The following is an 18074-nucleotide window of genomic DNA, read 5'->3' as shown; positions in this document are numbered from 1 at the left end:
ATTATGCAGCAACAGGAAGCCACTTAGTTTTTTGGAGGTGTGATACAAAACAACTACCAAATGCTTAGTAATAACCACAAAGCAGCACGACCACTCTGAATCACTACACAGGCAAATTCTTATAGTTCCTCCTAGGGATTTAACTCCTCTCTCAAAGATAAATGTGTGAAGGCTAGTCTGATTCTTCTTACAATGTTCAAAACCACTAATGTTCCTGAAATCAGACCCAAATACTTCTTTTTAATGGATTTTTTTTAAGAGAACAAAATCTTCTGCAGTAACAGTGTGTGCCTGACAGCCTGAACACACCCAAGAACTTTGTCAGAGGGCAGAGGTGTAAATGATAAGGTTTTGCATGGACAGACCCAAGGCAACTGCATCAGCTAACAACTCTAAGTGTTACTGGACACCAGAAAAATAGGAAAGAGACTATCTGTAATGCAGATAGCTTCAGCATAACATCATCTTAGCTTCCTTCTTCTGATTATTGATAAATCAAGCTAGCCTCACTGTTGGGATGCCAATAAAAATGCAATGGGATGAAGTCACTCCCAGAATAAATCACCAGACTAGCTTGGAAGGTTTGGAAGCAAAATGAAGGTCTACTGATAAAAGCAAGCTAAAAATCTGAAAGTATAAAATACAATGAACATAAACAAAATCTATTTACATATATTTACAATTCAAAAGCAACACAAGGACCCCCTTGAATTGCTCCCCACCCCTCTGGACAAGCCCAAGGAGAGATACTAGCAGCCTCCTTCTCCCCCTCCTTCCCTTTCCAGTACCTCACAGACACAAAACACCAGCAGAAGGTCAGGAAAGAGGTAAAGGAGTAAAGGAAAGCAGAATCACAGAGAGAAGAAGCAAAAAGGAAGAAACAATTAGAATAGTTTATGCAGCAAATTTTATGCTAATCAGCAAGCAGATGAATGATACAGACTTATTATTTTTCTTTTGTATCCAATTGCCTATTTTATTCACCTTTTACTATTTTCTACTCAACGTCTCTGGAATTTTCCTATTCTTGTTTATAATTAAGACACTAACCTAGAGGGTTAGTTCTAAACAACCATAATCCAGTACTCTTAATCTGCCACATGACACCAAACAAAAAATAAATCTATAACCAGCTTTTGTTAGTTCTGGTCCTCATAAAAAAATAGCTGTCATACATTTGCAGTAGGTTGGACAGTTCTTTTCCTGCAGAATGGCTTTAACTTCAAAAAATAAATAAACAAAACAAATCCAAGGTTCTGATTCTACCCTACCTGAATTTGTGTACAAATTCATGTTAAAACTCATTTTCTGAAAAACCAAGGGTATCTTGAGATGGACATAGTCAATAAGCTGCAAAACGATGACTTGATGAATCATCCCAACCACGATCAGTTGTGTCCTCCAAGTGTACACCAGCAAACTTGACCTGTGTTTAATGGTTGACTCCAGCAAGGAATGAACTGCTAAATATTGAGCATCACTAAGAGCCTATTGATAATTTATTTTTACTCTGTGCTATCACACAATAAATGCCCCTTGATGCTCTCAACACTGCACCAAAATTGCGGCTGCGCTCTGAGTCAGTGCCAGATGAACTCCAGATGTCCCCACCAACCTCAACCCTTCTGTGATTCCGTTATTTATTTATTTAGAATATTGGTTACTAAGAATTAGAGGAAATCAGAAGTAGAGGTAGTAACTCCATGTACCCAGCAGATGGCAGAACCCAGCTGAGGTGCAGGCCCTGGCAGACACAGAGCTAATGACAAAAGGCTAGATTACAGCATCTGGATATGATCTGGACATTGTCAAAAGAACTGGGAAACTACTCTCTGAAAGTCACTGTAAGATTTCAAGACTACTTCGATTTTGAAATTATCATCTCGGTAAAAGGAAAAAGTTTGATTGGCATGAAGGCAAAAGAAAAAACAAGTAGTTGTTACCAGTGATTAATTGGATCTTTTGGTTCTCTGACCATTGCTCAGCATATCTGCATGAAAAGCACATTTAAGAAAAAAGCATCTGATTGAACTTCAGTAATATCAAACAGAGCTATAGATAAAGGAGTAGGAAATTTCAAGCCTGCATTTAAAAACCAGAAATCTATTCAATGTCCTAGGGAATTAGGCATTTGCTAAGGCTTGCCAATGCTTTATGTGTTATCCAGACAAACCATTTCTGAGAGCTCGTTGTATCTGGATCTGCATGAGATCCATCAATGTTCTTATACTATATGCATATTCATAAACCCCTGCATCACATTTCTTACCCAGTGATCAAGCATTTGTCTATTTCAAATCCTTCAGAGGCTGAACTCAATAGGCATAATTAGAGCACTCTCCTGATACGCTCTTCAGCTGGCCTCCCTCTGAAATGTGGAAGCAGCTGTGTCCAGACAAATGTAGGTGATGTTCACTCAATTACATGACAGGCCAGCAAGCACAGCTGTTATCAAAAGCATGTAAGACAGATTCAGCTCCCCTACCAGAGGTGATCTGGGTACACTGCTGTGAAAATAATGCCCAGAAGTACCTGCTTCCCTCAGAGGGTACCCATAAACAGGCTCTTGACATATAAAACAGTTATTAAATAAAAATAATAAACAACACTTCCCAAGAAACATTATGACTATGAGAAAACAAGGTCTCACTCCCTCTTATGATTAAAACAACATAGGAAAAAATATTTATTCAGTGTCAATTTTTTGTAGAACAGAAAACATTCCCTACTCTACCACCTAAAACTCAGTGGTGATCTTATGGGCTTAACCTAAGTCTTGCTGCCTGCCAAATACCCCAACTGATCACCACCTACCACCAAAAACTCCTTGTCTCCAAGCCCATAGTTCCTGTGCTGCATCAAGAGAGGCACACTCATCTTTCCTCTCTAGGAACACTAAAGAATTTGACAGAGAATTGAGTAACTGGTAAGGATTCCAAGTGCCCCACTGGTTATTCTTCATTCAAACCAAGCCAAGGTAAAAGGAAAAAAACAAAAACAAAAACAAAAACAAAAACAAAAACAAAGGTGTTTACACACAACTTGCAAAACAGTTTTGGGGAAAGATCCTTTCTTTCTCACCTCATTTTGCTGCAGCCTTTTTATCAACTGTGACCCAATGAAGATACTGTTTTCTGTCTGTATTACACCTGAAGTTGCATCTATAGAAATAAAATGCTTCTCAGTGGACTGTGGTAGCTTCTAGAGCCAGTCTCTCACAGAATCACAGAATACCAGCATGTCTGGGGTTGGAAGGCACCAACTCTCCCTGCTAAGGCAGAATCACCCACAGCAGGTTGGAAGGCTGGAAAGGAGACTCCACAAGCCCTCTGGGCAGCCTATGCTGGTGCACTGTCACTCTCAAAGGTATTTTTCCTTATGCTTAGGTGGAACTTCCTGTACTCCAGTTTATAATCTTTGCCCCTTGTCAGAAATCCTCAGCTGTATGAGTCAGATGAGTTTCAGAGTGAAAGGCTACACTGACTTAATCTGGGAGACAGTTGTGACATTTTTTTACACTGAAACACACAGTATTTTACTTTATGTAAATGCATATATTTGGGGTTTGGCTCAAGTTTCATGTTCTGTACCTGGCTGCTTGCCCCAGCAAGGGGTAAAGTTCTCATTCTTTGGTGACTCTCTATGTTTTGGGGATAACAATCTTTTTAACCAAGATTTGCATTAATTTGACTCTGTACATGGACATGCATACTTGACAGAAATGTCTAAATAACATGAATATAAGTAGCCCCCTGGCTGCAACAACAATTAACCGCTTTGGAATGACAAGAGGTTGCTATTGATTAATGTCCAACAACTCTCATCCAAGAGCTCTTTAAAAGCATGCCTATTATTAGAACACTTCAATAGGATCCAAATGTCATCTGCATCTCCCAGGCAAAAAAAAAGACATTCAAATTCAGTTTCTTACACACAGATGAATGCTTCAGCAATTCCTTGGGTTTAGAGATTGCTTAAAATCCTGTCTTGAACACACAACACTAGAATGGCTATCAAAAATGAGCAAAGACGCATCTCTGTACCTCTGAACAACAGCTACATTTGCAGCACCACCAGTGTTCTAATTCCTATTGACTATAATGCCTTTTCAGCACTACCTACACTTAGAGATGAAGATGAGATTCCAGATTCCCCTTAAACTTTAATTATTGCAATATCAGCTTTTAAGGTGCTTACCTCCTTCTTTTGATCTATTTCAAAACATTGCTTCTTGTCTAAATCTCTTTTCCAGAGAAAAGGATACTTAACCACTCAGGCACTTTCTTTCATCAATTGATACAATGAACTACCCAAGATTAACTCCTGTCTGACTCTGCTCACAAGGGAAAGCGATGTAAAGTAGGGAGAAGAGGGTGCTGCAGAAGATTCTAAGTACTCCCATAGCAGGTGTGTCAATCTGACATAACGATGAAACAAGATTCTGCCACCAAAAGCCTAAGGTGTAAGTTCCACACCACTGGTAAGCACTTTTGTAACAGCCTCTCTTTATCACATGCATCCCAAAACAGAATAATCTCAATGCTGGCAAAATTCGTAGCTCTTCATAAACTAGACTGTAGCTGAAGAAGGAAGATTGAAATAGCATAAAGGAAGAAGCTCTGTTACACTACAGTATACAGTATATATCACTAGCTCGTTCAGCATGGAGCTATGTTAACATCTGTGTTTTATTGAAATTGTGGTCTGGTTTAGGTGCTTAATAATACCTTAAATATTACCTTTAATGGAACACTGCCGTTTAATTTGGACAAGTCTGTTTAAACTTGCTGTATGGCTGCTGGTTCACTGCTCAGGTTTTTTTTGCACAGGATGCGACAGGAAACAAGATGAAAAAGAGGAGATGCAAAGCATCATCACAAGATGAAAAACAGGAAAGCAAAAATTAGACAAAATCAAACTGCAGAAGTGCAGAAGCAGTTTAACACCTTTTCCCTCTCAGAAGAATTTTAAGTCTCGTAGCAGAAAGTTGCTAGAGGTCAGCATCAACACCTGTAATCACAGGTGGCAGTAAGTGGAAGGACGGAGAAATTTGTCCAGCTGCACCTGCTCAGAAGCAAGGCAGTGCCTTATTCACAATCAAGAGGATGGTAGGTGTTTGAAGGGACCCCTGGAGATCACTGTCACGGGTTGAGTTGAATCTGCTGCTGATACTCAATACTGTGATGCTGTCATGATAGCTTCAAAACGAAAGTGCTGGCTGGAGCAAAGTATCACGGGGCTTGAAGTTCAGATTGTAACATGAGAGGCTTACTCTTCCGATTGCTTTCGGTTTTGGGGGATTGGTGTTTTCTGATGGACAAGATGCCGGGTAAGGGGGTGGGATTAGGTCTCTGGCTTCTGCTGCTGCCTCAGCATTTTGCAGCGCTTTTCTGCAGACAGGCTACGGTATTGTGTACTGTATCATCTCCAGTAAAACTCTTCATCTCAACCTGAAGAAAGGTTTAAGGTTACTTTTCCTCCGTATGGGGCAGATGAGAGCAGAGTCTGTTAACTTAGGACGATCATCTAGCCCAGTCGTTCTGCGCAGAGCAGATGGTGTGGGACAATTCAGAAGCCAGATGAAAGGACAGAAAGTCTGAGAGACATAAAACCACTCCCTAGCCCCTCAGCGTGCACATTCGGAGCGGAGGAAGCGCTGTGGAAAGAAAAGATCCGCGCAGAAGGCGGGAGGGTCATTTTCCACATCTAGAACACCGTGCTGGAGCTGGTAACCCCACCATCCGAGGTCAGCTTTCACAGCTGCTGTCCGGCTGCCAAAACAGGGCTTGGCTTTTGGCTGAGGACCGACTTACTGTCAGGGAGCAGCCAGGACGAGCGCGGGCCCACCCCCAGCGCTGCCACGGCTGCATCCGTGAGGGGATGGCAGCCTCCGGCGCTGCCCCCGAGGGCCGGCGACACTGAGAAGCACCGACGAGAGGGGGGCGCTGGTGTTTGTGCTAAGGACAAAAACTCGCGCTCACTCCGCTCACTTAACTGCTCACAGCCCTCTTGGGACAGTGGGCAGGACTGCGCTCATGAACGGAGGCCCTCTCCATCAGCACTCGGAACGGCACTGGCAGGGTACGTCCCCGCCTCAGCGCTCGGCGATACCAACTCACTGGGGGGGGGGAAGAAGCCGGTTCCTTGTCACAACAGCGGAAGCTCCTCGTCAAACTGCGTGCCTGAAGGGCTCCGCCTAGGGGTGGTCCTCTTCCTCTGCTTCCGCCGCGAGTGGGAGAGGCGAGGCGTCTCCCCGGCGCAGGCGCACTGAGCGCAGACGAGCAGTGCCAGAGGGGATGGAGGAGAAGCCGGAGCCGGGCGCGGGCCGGGCCGGCGCTGGGGCAGCAGCGATGGCGGAGGGTGACAGCGAGAAGACTGACAGCGTCACTAGAGAGGAGGCCGCGGCGGCGCCACCGCCATCCTCCCCTGCGGCGGCCGCTGTGGGCGAGGGCGGCGGGGCGAAGCCGCTGAGCGCGGCGGAGTACGCGCGGCGGGTGCACCAGTGGCTCTGGGACTCGTATTGCGGATATCTCAGCTGGCAGTGCTGCCTACCCGCCCTCCTTGCCGCCTCCGCCGCGCCTGCCTACGCCAACGGCTCCCCTCGCGTCGCCGCGCCGCCGCCCCCTCTTTCCCCACCGCCAGTGGTGGCCGCCGCCGCCCCTTACTACTACAGCCCGTTCTACCTCTTCGCTCCGGCCCCGGCCCCCACGGCCACCGCCGGCCCGGGGCCCCACGCCGCAGCCGCCGCCACCACTCCTCCTTGGCCGGGGGTGGCAGGCAGATTGGCCCCTCTGCCCAGAACGGCCTCCAGCAGCCCTGCCGGCACCAGCAGCATCGGCGCCCCCAGGGAGACGGGGCGGCCGGCAGGTAACGAGCGGGCGGATCCTGGGGGTCAGTTTGGGTCTCTTCGCGTCGAGTGGGGAGAGAGGAGGCGGCCAGCGGGGACCCGTGGGGAGGTGCCTGGCAACGCCCGAGCCCCCGGTAAAGGGCGGATAGGGAGTTGGGGTGGAGACGTCTCCCCCACTGGTGCCCGTTGGCTTCCTGGCCGCAGCGCCTTCGGCCCCTTTGGAAACGGAGTCTTGAGAAAGGGAGGTGGGGGGTTGGCGACGGTGGGCGTCTCTGCGCTTCCCTGAGCTGCAAACCTGGGCACGTAGCTGTGTCTTGTAAAAAAATGACAGCCCAAATAGCGAGTTTGTAGATCCAGAGCGTAATCCATGAGCATGTTTGAGAGGGCTGACCTGTGCGCACGGCCTGTGACGTTAGTGCTTGTGAGATGTATTCATGGACATTGAACAAGTTTCCCAGTGAAGATTATTCTTGTGTTCACAGGCTTGTAATGCATCCAGTGTTGAAAACAGCTTGTTGGGACAATGGCATCTAAACTAGCTTTGTCTGTTGTAGTGGACTCTTGGTGCTTGGATAAAATAATCTTATTTCTTTGCTTCAGTGTCGTTAAAACATGCTTACATTTCACAAGCTAGCAGCAGGCTCCGAGATAAACGAAAGTATGTTACGCCATAAATACGAGGACTGTACAGAACATTGCTTCTGTTTATATTTGCTTGAGTGCAAGACAAACTTACTCAGAGATAAAATCTGAAACAAACATTTCTTTACAAGCTGAGGAGCACTTAGGTGACATTGTCTGGATGTTTGGTAGCACCTTGAGTAACGGTAGAAAACCACAGAGCGGAAAAGACTGCTGAAGGACTTCCTAAGCGAGCTAGATCTTTATTCAGGGCAAAGTACAGCGTTACAGGTCTGTAAGAGCAGCTAGGTGTGAGGGGAGAACACTTAGTTGCTTTTTGTTTCTTTAGTAGAGTATCTTCTGTACTTGCTGGTTTCGTGTAGTTCTGAGCAGATGTTGTTTAAACAAGATTATAACCCCAAGGACTGTTCTCTTCAGTTATGCCCTGATTCTGAGTTTATAGATTGCTTATAAAGAGGCGTTGAGAAGAATGATAGGGACAAAGGTTAGATTAATGTGATTATGTTTCTTACCCAGCTTTTGAAGAATTAATTCTGTATGTTAAAGGCAATTTAGGGCATGAATAGCATTTCATGCTGCTGAACATGGTTATTCTGAATGCTAAATACTATTGCAGTGCCTGGCCTTCTTCAGGTTGCTGTGTATGTGGTACAGTGATACAGTACAATTATAAACAAAGACCATCGTGCCAGTACTTTGGCTCCAGATTGCAGATGGATCTCTCTGGAACAGCTAAAGCGATTACAGCTCCTTCCTTTCTGCTGCAGATTATTGCCCACACAGCAGGCTTGGCAGGGCAGGTCGTACGTGTGTCCCTACACCACTGCAGTTTACAGCCCAGCATGCTTACGTAAGCTGAAATAAGTGACAGCTTATGGTAATGTTGCAGATTTCAAACTGGGATGTCAAAAGGTGGAGTTGGTAACTGCCTCTTCCCATTCAGTCTGCCTGCATACTAGTGCTAGAGCACCAATACCAACAGCACTCTGGGCAGGAGTAGGCTTTTTGTGGATGGTCATTGTGGCTTAACATTTATCCTCCTCTTGCCCTTTCCTGCCTTACTGCAGGAGATTGCTGATCTTCTGCAGGCAACAGCATGGCGAAAAGTGCATCCAAGCCTCAGGTGCCCTGTGGAGACTGCTGCAAACCTGTCCTTATTACTGACTTGATATGCAGTGCTAGACTTGGAGCTGAGATGGATGCATGGTCTATTTGGCTCTCCCTGATGTTAAAGTAGTAACTTCTGGCCAAAGAGTGGGTTTCTACTGTGAGGAACATCAACATTGCTGCAATGGAAATCTGCCAGAATCTGAGGGTTACCAAAGTGTTGTAGTATAATGGAGTTATAGCGTTGAGTACTTAATTTTTTAGCCCCACTTAGTTTCACCCTTATTTGGTCATTGAATGGTATATATTCAAACTGAAACAATGCCCATAACCTCAGCAAAAGTGCTCCTTTGAATAGAGCAAATGAACACTTCTATCTGGTGCTGTTTGCTTAAGCCAGAGCTTGGAGACTGGCTGTGCTCCCTTCTGCCTTGGGTAAAAAAAATCAGTTAGATTTTAATTGACAAGTTGGATGTGTTTTGACAAAGTTGGATCCATTTTAGTCCTTCATATGTATGTCATGCTACTTGATAATGCTGATGCACTGATGGATAAAACAGATGTCAAAGATGTGTAAAGCAAGGTATATTAAACTTGCTCTTACCTAATCACTGCTTGGCTATAAAAAGTATCTAAGTGCCATGAGCTTTTGGTTCACACAGCTTGAGAGGCTAGTGCTGGCAGTGTCAGTCCCCAGCAGCTGAGCTGTGAAGGCTGAATTCCAAGTGAAATCTGAGGATGTTTCTTGGAATCAGAGAGAGAAATTATTTTCTTCTGTCTTTCTTTCTCTCCTTTCTGTATGTGGGTGGGTACTCTCAGAGACACTAACAAATCCAGTCACTATTTGCTGTAAGTTACATCTTGGAGTGTCTGGACTTGATAGCCATGAAGGTCTTTTCCAACCAAAACAGTTTTAAATTGTTCTACTTGGCAGTTTCTAAATGAAGTGTTGATGCAAGGCCTTGCTGGTTTCACATGAGAGTAAGCTTTGTCCTTTGTGGCAAACAGGGGTAGGTGGGTCTATCTGAAATTGTTCTGCAACATTATTCCTTAGAAACTTTCTAAGATACTCTTTAATATTTTCTTTGCTTTAATGATCTAAGGTAGCCTTAGTAACAAAAGCTTGCACTACTTATTTTGCCCCCATTTGCACTTAATTATATGGGACAAACGTGGTACACTTCTGGTTCATGGTAGGGCATTAGGCTGTGTTTTATTATAATAACTAGGTCTATAGGAATTATTATGTCAGACATGACTAGTATTTTCATCCTCCTCTGTATATGGATCTGACTGGAGACAAAACAGGCTGTGTTTTATTTTCAGAGAGCTGGTGCTTGGTACGTAGGGAAGCCTTGCTGCTGAGCAATAGGAAAGTTGTGGTAGATCTAAGATCTGATTTTTATATGAGCTCTCAGATCTACTGAAATCTCTAATGTATGAGGCTTTACTAAATAAAAACTTGGAAAAAATGATGCATCTTCAATGTTCAATTCTTTAGCAGGGTAGGATTTTGCCTGCAATACTAATTATGAGGGCACTCAGTTCTCAGAGTCGGGTTTCATTTAAGAAGGTTCCTATGAGTCAAACAATTCAGATCACTTTTTGTTCAAATATTTTTTTTAAGTTTTCTTGAAGATGTAAGTGGAAATGAAGATCTTGCAGCAAAGATAATGTGAAATGTTCCTCAGATGATAGTATGGACTTTTGTTGGCACAGAAACACCTGGGTAATGTTCACTGTTTCTCTTGCAGGTCGGGAGTTCATGATCCCTTCACTGGCACACAGGTTCATAGCAGAGATGGTGGATTTTTTTATTCTCTTCTTTATAAAGGCAACCATTGTTTTAAGTATTATGCACCTCAGTGGAATAAAGTAAGTTGAAACAATTTAAAGCTTTGCTGTATAGCATTTAAGCTCTTGGTGCTCTTTGAAGTATGGTCATGTATATGTGGTGGTCTTCAGTATGTGATGGTATTTAATAGCTGTCAAAAGCTGAGGAGTTAGCAGTAGTAGGTTCAGCTCCTTTCAAATACTTCCTAATTCAGCATCAACTGATGGAAACAATTTATACAGGTGTTTTCATAGGCTTCCAAACTCCTTGCTAAGGATAGATTATTTTGGGAGGCAGTTATAAGATGTTTAAAAAGTTCTTTTAAAATTTCAAAGAAAACACTGACAAATTAACTTGGGGGGTTTAAAGCAGCCTTTAAAAATATGCTGGATCTTGCTGGGCTGGTGTTGACTTTCTTCATAGCGTCTCCTGTGGTGCTGTGTTTTAGATTTGTGACCAAAACAATGTAAACCCACAACAAATCAAAAGATCCTATGTGGCAGATAAGTATCTACATTTGAAACAAGCCTGGGAATGCTGCTGTGCTGCAGTCTTTATGGAGCAGAAGTTGGGTTTCTTTAAGTATGATTAAGCATCATATCAACTTCATACTAGACCAAAAGATTCTTCATTTCACTTTTTATATTTGAATCTATTAATTAATATCAAAGACTGTTTCATTTTTTAATCTGCTTCTTTAACTGTAAATACCTTATTCCATAGTTCCTTTAGTTTCTCTGCTTTGGATTGGCATAATCAAATATTTTGGTTTTATCAGAAGAAAGCTTGTTGTAGTCAGTATTTGTATTACATACAAATATTTCAGAATCCAAGTTTTCTGCCTAAAGAACCTTCCAGATGTTGACTTGATTGTAAATTGATATTATGCAGATAACATCTTCCAGATGCCTTAAACTGCTGCTTGAAAGGTGCTGGAAGATGGTAAACCCCAACCAATAAGTGTGATAAGATGCCAAATTGTTCAGGTCTAACATGACAGCCTGTGTTTCTGTTGTGATTTTTGTAGGCTGAGAATGATACCAAGTGAAGCACTGGAGTGATGGGGAGAACTGTAATGTAATGAGGGTGAATGAAAGAGAGGGACTCTCAGTTAATTTCCTGTGTATTCAAGGAGTGCTGGAGGTTAGGCTGAGGTGTGGTCGTGGAAAAAATACAGCCTCATGGGCTCAAGACAGACTTTGAGCTAAGGCTGTATTGAAAGAAATGCAATTTGTGCAGCACTGTATTTCTTATCTGTTTTGATCTTGAAGTCTGGATAAAGACGAGGGCAAGTGGTACAGATGAGGCGGACTGGTTTAAAGTCCTCACCCACTAGAAGAAAAATACTGAAATGCTGGAGCAGATCCAGTGAAAGGCAGCAAAGCTGGTGAAGGGTGTGAGGAGTGGTTGAGGGAGCTGGGGTTGTTTCGCCTGGAGAAAAGAAGGCTCAGGAGAGACTTTCTTGCTGTCTGCAAATATCTAAAAGGTGGTTGTAGTGACTTAGACATTGGGTCTCATCTGACAAGTAAGAAGAGACAGGATGACAGGAAATAGACTCAAGTTGTGACAGGGGACATTTAGATTGGATATGAGGGAAAAACTTCTTCATTAGAAGAATGGTTGAGCATTGGAAGTAGCTGTCCAGTGCAGTGGTGGAATCACTGTCCCTGGAACTGTACAAATAAAAGCATATAGATGTGATGCTGAAGACTATGGCTTAGTGGTGGGCTTGGCAGTGTTAACAGTTGGACTTGATGATCTTGGAGGTCCTTTTCCAATCTTTGTGATTCTGTGAAGTGGGACTGCACATGCAAGTAGTGATTCTTACGTAGGTACATGCGTGAAAAGTGTGTGTATACATATATATATATATACTTGTTCCAAGTTTGTCCATCCTGGGTATCAGATGAGAATGCTAATTCAAGTTTACCTTGTGAAAATACCCATCTGACTCCAGACTGGTGCAGGTTTGTCAGGGAAACAGCTGAAGGTTTTTAGTTGCTTTAGATTAAAAACTTCTTGCATGCCAGGGTGCTTGCCTGTGCAGGAGTATGGTGAACAGTAGAGTCTACAGAGAATGAGGAACCCTGATCATGCAGAAGGAGGTTTGTTCTTCCTTGCTTGCTTAGGAAGACTTGCAACTTTTAGCTTGCGCTTCTGGAGAAGAGTGCTGCCATTTCTTTCTCCTTGGGAATTCCTTTTAAGAAAGATACTTGGATGCCTTCCATTCATATGCAGTTTGGCAATCACAGGTAGAATCTGGTTTGTCTCCCAAGAAGTGTGAGAATTTTCAGAGCACTTCTGCAGCTCACTACCCAGGAGTAGTGTTGTGCACAAGTGGTAATAAAGAATGATCTTTGCTCAGTGGAAAGGACAAAAACTAGGCAACAACTCCGAAGGAGACCTGGTGTTCTGAATTTTAATGGCTTATTTAGTAGTAGAGAAGCGAAGGAGCTTTTGTTATTTTACTAATCCCTGAACTGAGGTGTGAATTGTAGCATTGAAGGGGTACACTGGTGCTGGGGAAAGGATGGTTTTAAAGTTTGTTCCTATTTTGCACAGGGACATCTCTAAATTTGCCATGCATTACATCATAGAGGAAATAGACGAAGATACGTCCATGGAAGATTTGCAGAAAATGATGGTAGTAGCTCTCATCTACAGGTTGTTGGTCTGCTTCTATGAGGTAACTACTCATAAACAGTAGTTCTTTAATTAATAGTTGTCCGTTGTGACTGACCTTTATCCAACAATTGGCCTGTAAAGCAAATCCTCTTTCCAGTGTTTTGGATGATGTTGAAGCTTATGAAATGACATATCATAAGCTTCATAAGTTTGGAGGAAAACCATGTTACCCAGGGACCAGTCAACAACATGGTGGCATGTGGAACTGAAATAGCTTTTCTTTTCCAGATAATCTGTATTTGGGGTGCAGGTGGAGCAACCCCAGGGAAATTCCTGCTTGGACTGCGTGTGGTGACATGTGATACGTCTGTGCTCATTGCACCCAGCCGTGTGTTAGTCATTCCATCCTCTAATGTCAGCATGACAACGTAAGTGCTTTTAGCTCAGCCACCTTCCATTCAGACCAGCAGTGTGAAAGTGTGTGTCTGGGAAGGAAAGAAACCATTGCCTCGTCATTGGCCCTTGCAATAATTAAATTGCAAGAGCTATTGTTAGATTCCGTGATCAAAGAGTAAAATAATTTGTTGAATTGTAAAGATTTTTCAGGTTGGGTAGAAAAATAATCTCTGAACTTTGGAGATCAATGATTCTTATTTTTTTTTCCATGTTGTGCAAAGCTGAGATGCTAAACTTATTATCAACTACTAATGTAAGCAGGCAAGTGAAGATTAAGGCATTGAATGTTTTCCTCTCTTTTCAGGTCCACAATACGAGCTTTGATCAAGAATTTTTCTATTGCTTCGTTTTTTCCTGCATTCATTACGCTACTGTTTTTCCAGCATAACAGAACAGCCTATGACATTGTAGCGGGGACTATTGTGGTGAGAAGAAATGGAGTCAGATGATACCAAAAGCTGAAATTTTTCAGACTGGTTTTGAGCATCCATCCCCTCCCACTCCTGGTAAACAAAGACCTACCCCAAAACTGAAATCAAGGTGTCTATCAGAATCTTTTGCCCAAATTAAATGGGAACTGATTCAGAAGCTAAAGAAAATGTTTCGCTCTGGTATGATGCCAGCAGCTACATTCAAAGTATTTGGAGTTTTCAAAAATGCCAAAGAAGTTTGGGAGAAATAATACCTGTTATCTCTGAAAGTGTTAACAGCTTGCCTGTGAGGCAAAGGCAAGCAACTGTATTACTTGTATTCTGTTCATCAATCTGTGGAAAGCAGAGCTCCATAAATATTCCACCTTTAAAGAAGTGTTGTCACTCCTGCAGTTTGGGATCTTGGCAGGTAACTAGAAGATCATTTTGGTTTCCAAGCAGTTGCCTAAGTCATACAGTAAACTGTGAGAGGAGGAGAGCTGCAGTATTAGGCACCAAGGCAAGTCAAAGCTGCCTAATAAAGAGGTGAGATAACAGCTGCTTTCTCCCGGGGAAGGGTGCGTTATGCAGCAGTGTTAGTGGGTTGCTGTAAATAACTGTGGAGCCACGAACAGCACAGGTCACGCTAATGGAAGTTTTTCATCTGCTGGAAGTGAAAGCACTTGGCTGTTCCTTGTGTGTAATACCAAGCAAAACAAAGGGATGTGTTTTGGCAGCATGCAGAAAACGTGAACCTGAATGTGTTATGGGTGTAAATCTTCCAAAATACAAATACTGGTTCTTTCCACTTGATAATTCTGGCTAATTGTTTGTATATTCAGAATAACTTAAATGCTGAATAAAAAAGCCTGGTATTTTGCATGATTACATAGCTTTGATTGTTTGGTCTCATGTTACTGGTATCTTGGGGAAGGAATGTAAACAACGATATTAAAGTAAGAGCTTGGAATTCTTCCAGAGCCCAGCTTTGTGTTTCTCCCTTTTGTGTAACTTTGCCCCATAGCAGCACCTCTCTCCTTACTTTCAATAGTGGTTGGGTTGCTAATAGAAACATTGAGAGCTTAGTTGTCTCTTGTATTCATGTGAAATAACTTAATCAGTTCTGCAGTATTTTACTGTGACACATACTGTTCTTCCGTTCTGACCTTCATGTGCAGTGATGTTTTCAGACCACACTCACTGCTTAGTGGGATAATGACATATTCCCATCAGCTACCTCTCCAGAATGAAGCTACTACCTATCTAGAGGATATGTTTTTGGATATTTCTGAAGTAAAAAGTAAAGTATCTGGCCCTGCATAATCAGCAGGTGTATCTGAGTCAAAACACCTCATTGTTTTGAGAGTTACCATTGCTCTACAATAATAATTTATTACTGAAGACTGTCATCCTAAATGAACCACTAGCACTAGAGCAACATTGCTGACACATAATCACTGAAATAAAACTAATAGCAATAAGCAGGCCTGAATAAAGCACCTGTTTGAGGTTGTCACACTTGAAGTGTTTAGCTGAAGCAGAATTTTAACTACCTCTTAACTATTCTTTAAAGAACTGCGTTGCTGAGTTGAGCACTGAACGGGAACGTTCAGGCAGAACAATCAGCCTGAGAAGCTAAAGCTGCCAGAACTCACTGGAGTCCCTTCTAGGGTGAGTGGTGCCTGTTTACAGAAAACAATTTTCTCCTTTCCTGTAGCAGTGACCTAGAAACGTGTTCGAAGTGGAGGGGGGGGCGGGAAGGGTACGGCACGGCACCACCATTGACTGAAACTTGATACTACTTCAGGCACAGGGGGAGGTAGAAAAATGCCATCCCTTGCACAGCAGCGAAAGCAAAAAACTACGACCCAAGCGCACAGAGCCTGTCCGTGGAAATGCCTGTGTTATGCTGGTAAATGCTGGCTCTGCTTGGCTCTTAGGCAAGGTGCATCAAAGATGCACATTTTTTGTGCGTAGGATGGTGGTGTGGAGGCAGGGAATTAACGTGGCTGAGTCAGGAAGATAGCTAAAATAGAATTCTTTTCCCCAAAACTATATACAGAAATTAATTTAGTTTTAATTAGCAGATTCGGTTGGAGAAGATCTTACAAGGCTACCACAGATAAATTTGACTGTTTTGGAAGTGAGGAATTGGAAAAGGCTGAGCTTACTCACAGGTGAGTGAGGCCGGCTGAGAGAAAGGGCGGTCCAGCTGCTTGTCAGTTTGCTCTCTTTCAAGAGACGTCCGCGGCTCGTTAAGGAGCTTGTCCTTCGGAGCACCAGGGGACTCCTGCAGGAACTGTGCAGGCGGGGGAGAGCTCTGGGGCGGGGGCCCCAAGGCAGGAGCCCCCCAACATTTGTACTCCTCCTAGGCACAGAGCAGAGCCAGCACTGCCTGGGCGGGAAGAGCGCAGCCAATCACAGCCCGAGGCCGGCGCGGGCGCTGCACGGGACGCTCCTCGCGCGGGCAGCGCCCCCGCACGCGGGCAGGGCGGGGCAAAGAGGCGCTTCGGCCTCTGCCTCTCCCGTCCGAGCCGCAGAGGCAGCGGGGCTGTGGGGTGTGCAGGACGCCGGCACAGATAGGCAGCTGGCAAGTGACAGGAGAGCGAACCTGTGCCTCTTTTGTTTTTAGAAATAGATCACTGCATTGCTCCAGGGGCAGGACGTTTCTCAGGGCTCAGCGGTGGGACTATTTCTGTTTGACATCTGTACTGATGATGTCATCATAGAGTGTGTCATCAGTAAGTGCACAGATGGCACCAAGTTAGGCGCAGTGTTGATCTGCAGGAGGATTCTACAGAGGGACTTGGATAGATTGGATGGAGGGGCCACTGTCAATGGCATGAGCTTCACCAAGGCCAAATACCAGCTCCTGCACTCAGTCACAACCTCATGCAATGCTACAGGCTTGGGAAAGTGTGGCTGGAAAGGGGTCTCTATTTAGGGGGGGGGTTGTAATTGACAAGCAACTGAATACAAGCAGCGTGCCCAGGTGGCAAAGAAAGCCAGTGGCATCCTGAAATGCTAGGTCCAGTAGCAGGGAGGTGATTGTCCCCTTGTACTCTGCTCTGGTGAGGCCACACCTTGAGTACTGTCTTCAGTTTTAGGCACCTCACTATGAGAGGGATGTGGAGGTGCTGGAGCAAGTTTAGAGAGCAACAAAGCTGGGGAAGGGCCTGGAGAATAAATCTTACGAGGAGTGATGAAAGGAGCTGGGGCTGGTTAGTTAAAAATGACGCTGAGGGGAGACCTCCTCACAGTCTACAGCTACCTGGAAAGACATTGTGGAGAGATTGGTGCTGCTCTCTTCTCACAGGTAGTTAGTGATAGAACAAGAAGGAATGGCCTCAAGCTGCAACAGGGTAGGTTTAGATTGGACATTAGAAAAATTTTTTTCACAGCAAGAGTGATCAGGCATTGGAAGGAGCTGCCCAGGGAGGTGGTTGTGGGTGACCCTTGTAGAGTAGGGGTAGTGGTTGGACTTGGGTGATCCTGAAAGTCTTTTCCAACCTGAATGTTTCTGTGATTCTGTGAAGTAGCAGCTTTATGTATGTGGCTTTAGAGTCCAGTTGATGAATATACAGTGACTGGAGCTTGACCCGTGTGAAACAGGAGTTAATCTTTGGCCTGTGGTCAAGCCTGGTTCACAGTTAGGGCCAGTATCTCAGTTCATACCACTAGCACCAGAAAGTGTGGCAGTATGGGGCTGGATGGCAGAAACACTGCATTCAGTTTAAGTTCATCTGTGATCCTCAGACCAAAACAACAGCATTTCTCCTCTGTTCTCCAAGAAGTTCCTCCAGTCACATTTGGAAACCCCTCAAATTACTCACGTACAATTTGGTGTACTTTCCTCCTCTCTACTAAGAAGGGTGGTGGATGTTTGTAACATTTAGTTCCTTGCTGCTTTTTAATAGCTCTATAAAAACTAACTGCAGCCAGGCAGCTGATGCTGACACAGGGCTCCAAGATTAAGTCTACACTAAAACTCTCCTTCCTAATGGGGAACCTCTAACCAATAATATAAATGCCTCTATTATAATGCCACTGTTAACAAGGAGAGGCTGTAACAAATATGTTCCACCACCCAGGCTGAGGACTAGTCTCAGTCACATCTGCAGCTGCCTTCATAGAGACTTAAAAGCGCCAGACA

At 44.0% G+C, this 18074-nt stretch overlaps 1 protein-coding gene across 1 annotated transcript; it reads left to right on the top strand.

The window, feature by feature from the left end:
* Positions 1–6131: 6131 nt before the first annotated feature.
* Positions 6132–14901, top strand: FAM8A1 (family with sequence similarity 8 member A1). The gene is made up of 5 exons (XM_064160969.1): positions 6132–6867; positions 10351–10471; positions 12993–13116; positions 13344–13483; positions 13816–14901. Exons 1-5 carry the CDS (start codon positions 6297–6299, stop codon positions 13958–13960), a joined length of 1101 nt encoding a protein of 366 aa, XP_064017039.1. The 5' UTR covers positions 6132–6296; the 3' UTR covers positions 13961–14901.
* Positions 14902–18074: the final 3173 nt, after the last annotated feature.

Source organism: Pogoniulus pusillus, chromosome 21 (assembly GCF_015220805.1).
Source record: "Pogoniulus pusillus isolate bPogPus1 chromosome 21, bPogPus1.pri, whole genome shotgun sequence".
NCBI lineage: Eukaryota > Metazoa > Chordata > Aves > Piciformes > Lybiidae > Pogoniulus > Pogoniulus pusillus.
This window is presented reverse-complemented; position numbering and strand designations above follow the sequence as displayed.

Coding starts and splice junctions, on each gene's coding strand:
- FAM8A1 (XM_064160969.1), top strand. CDS start 6,297: ATGGAGGAGAAGCCGGAGCCGGGCGCGGGCCGGGCCGGCGCTGGGGCA. Junction 10,472..12,992: donor ATGCACCTCAGTGGAATAAA/GTAAGTTGAAAC, acceptor TATTTTGCACAG/GGACATCTCTAAATTTGCCA. Junction 13,484..13,815: donor TCTAATGTCAGCATGACAAC/GTAAGTGCTTTT, acceptor CTCTCTTTTCAG/GTCCACAATACGAGCTTTGA.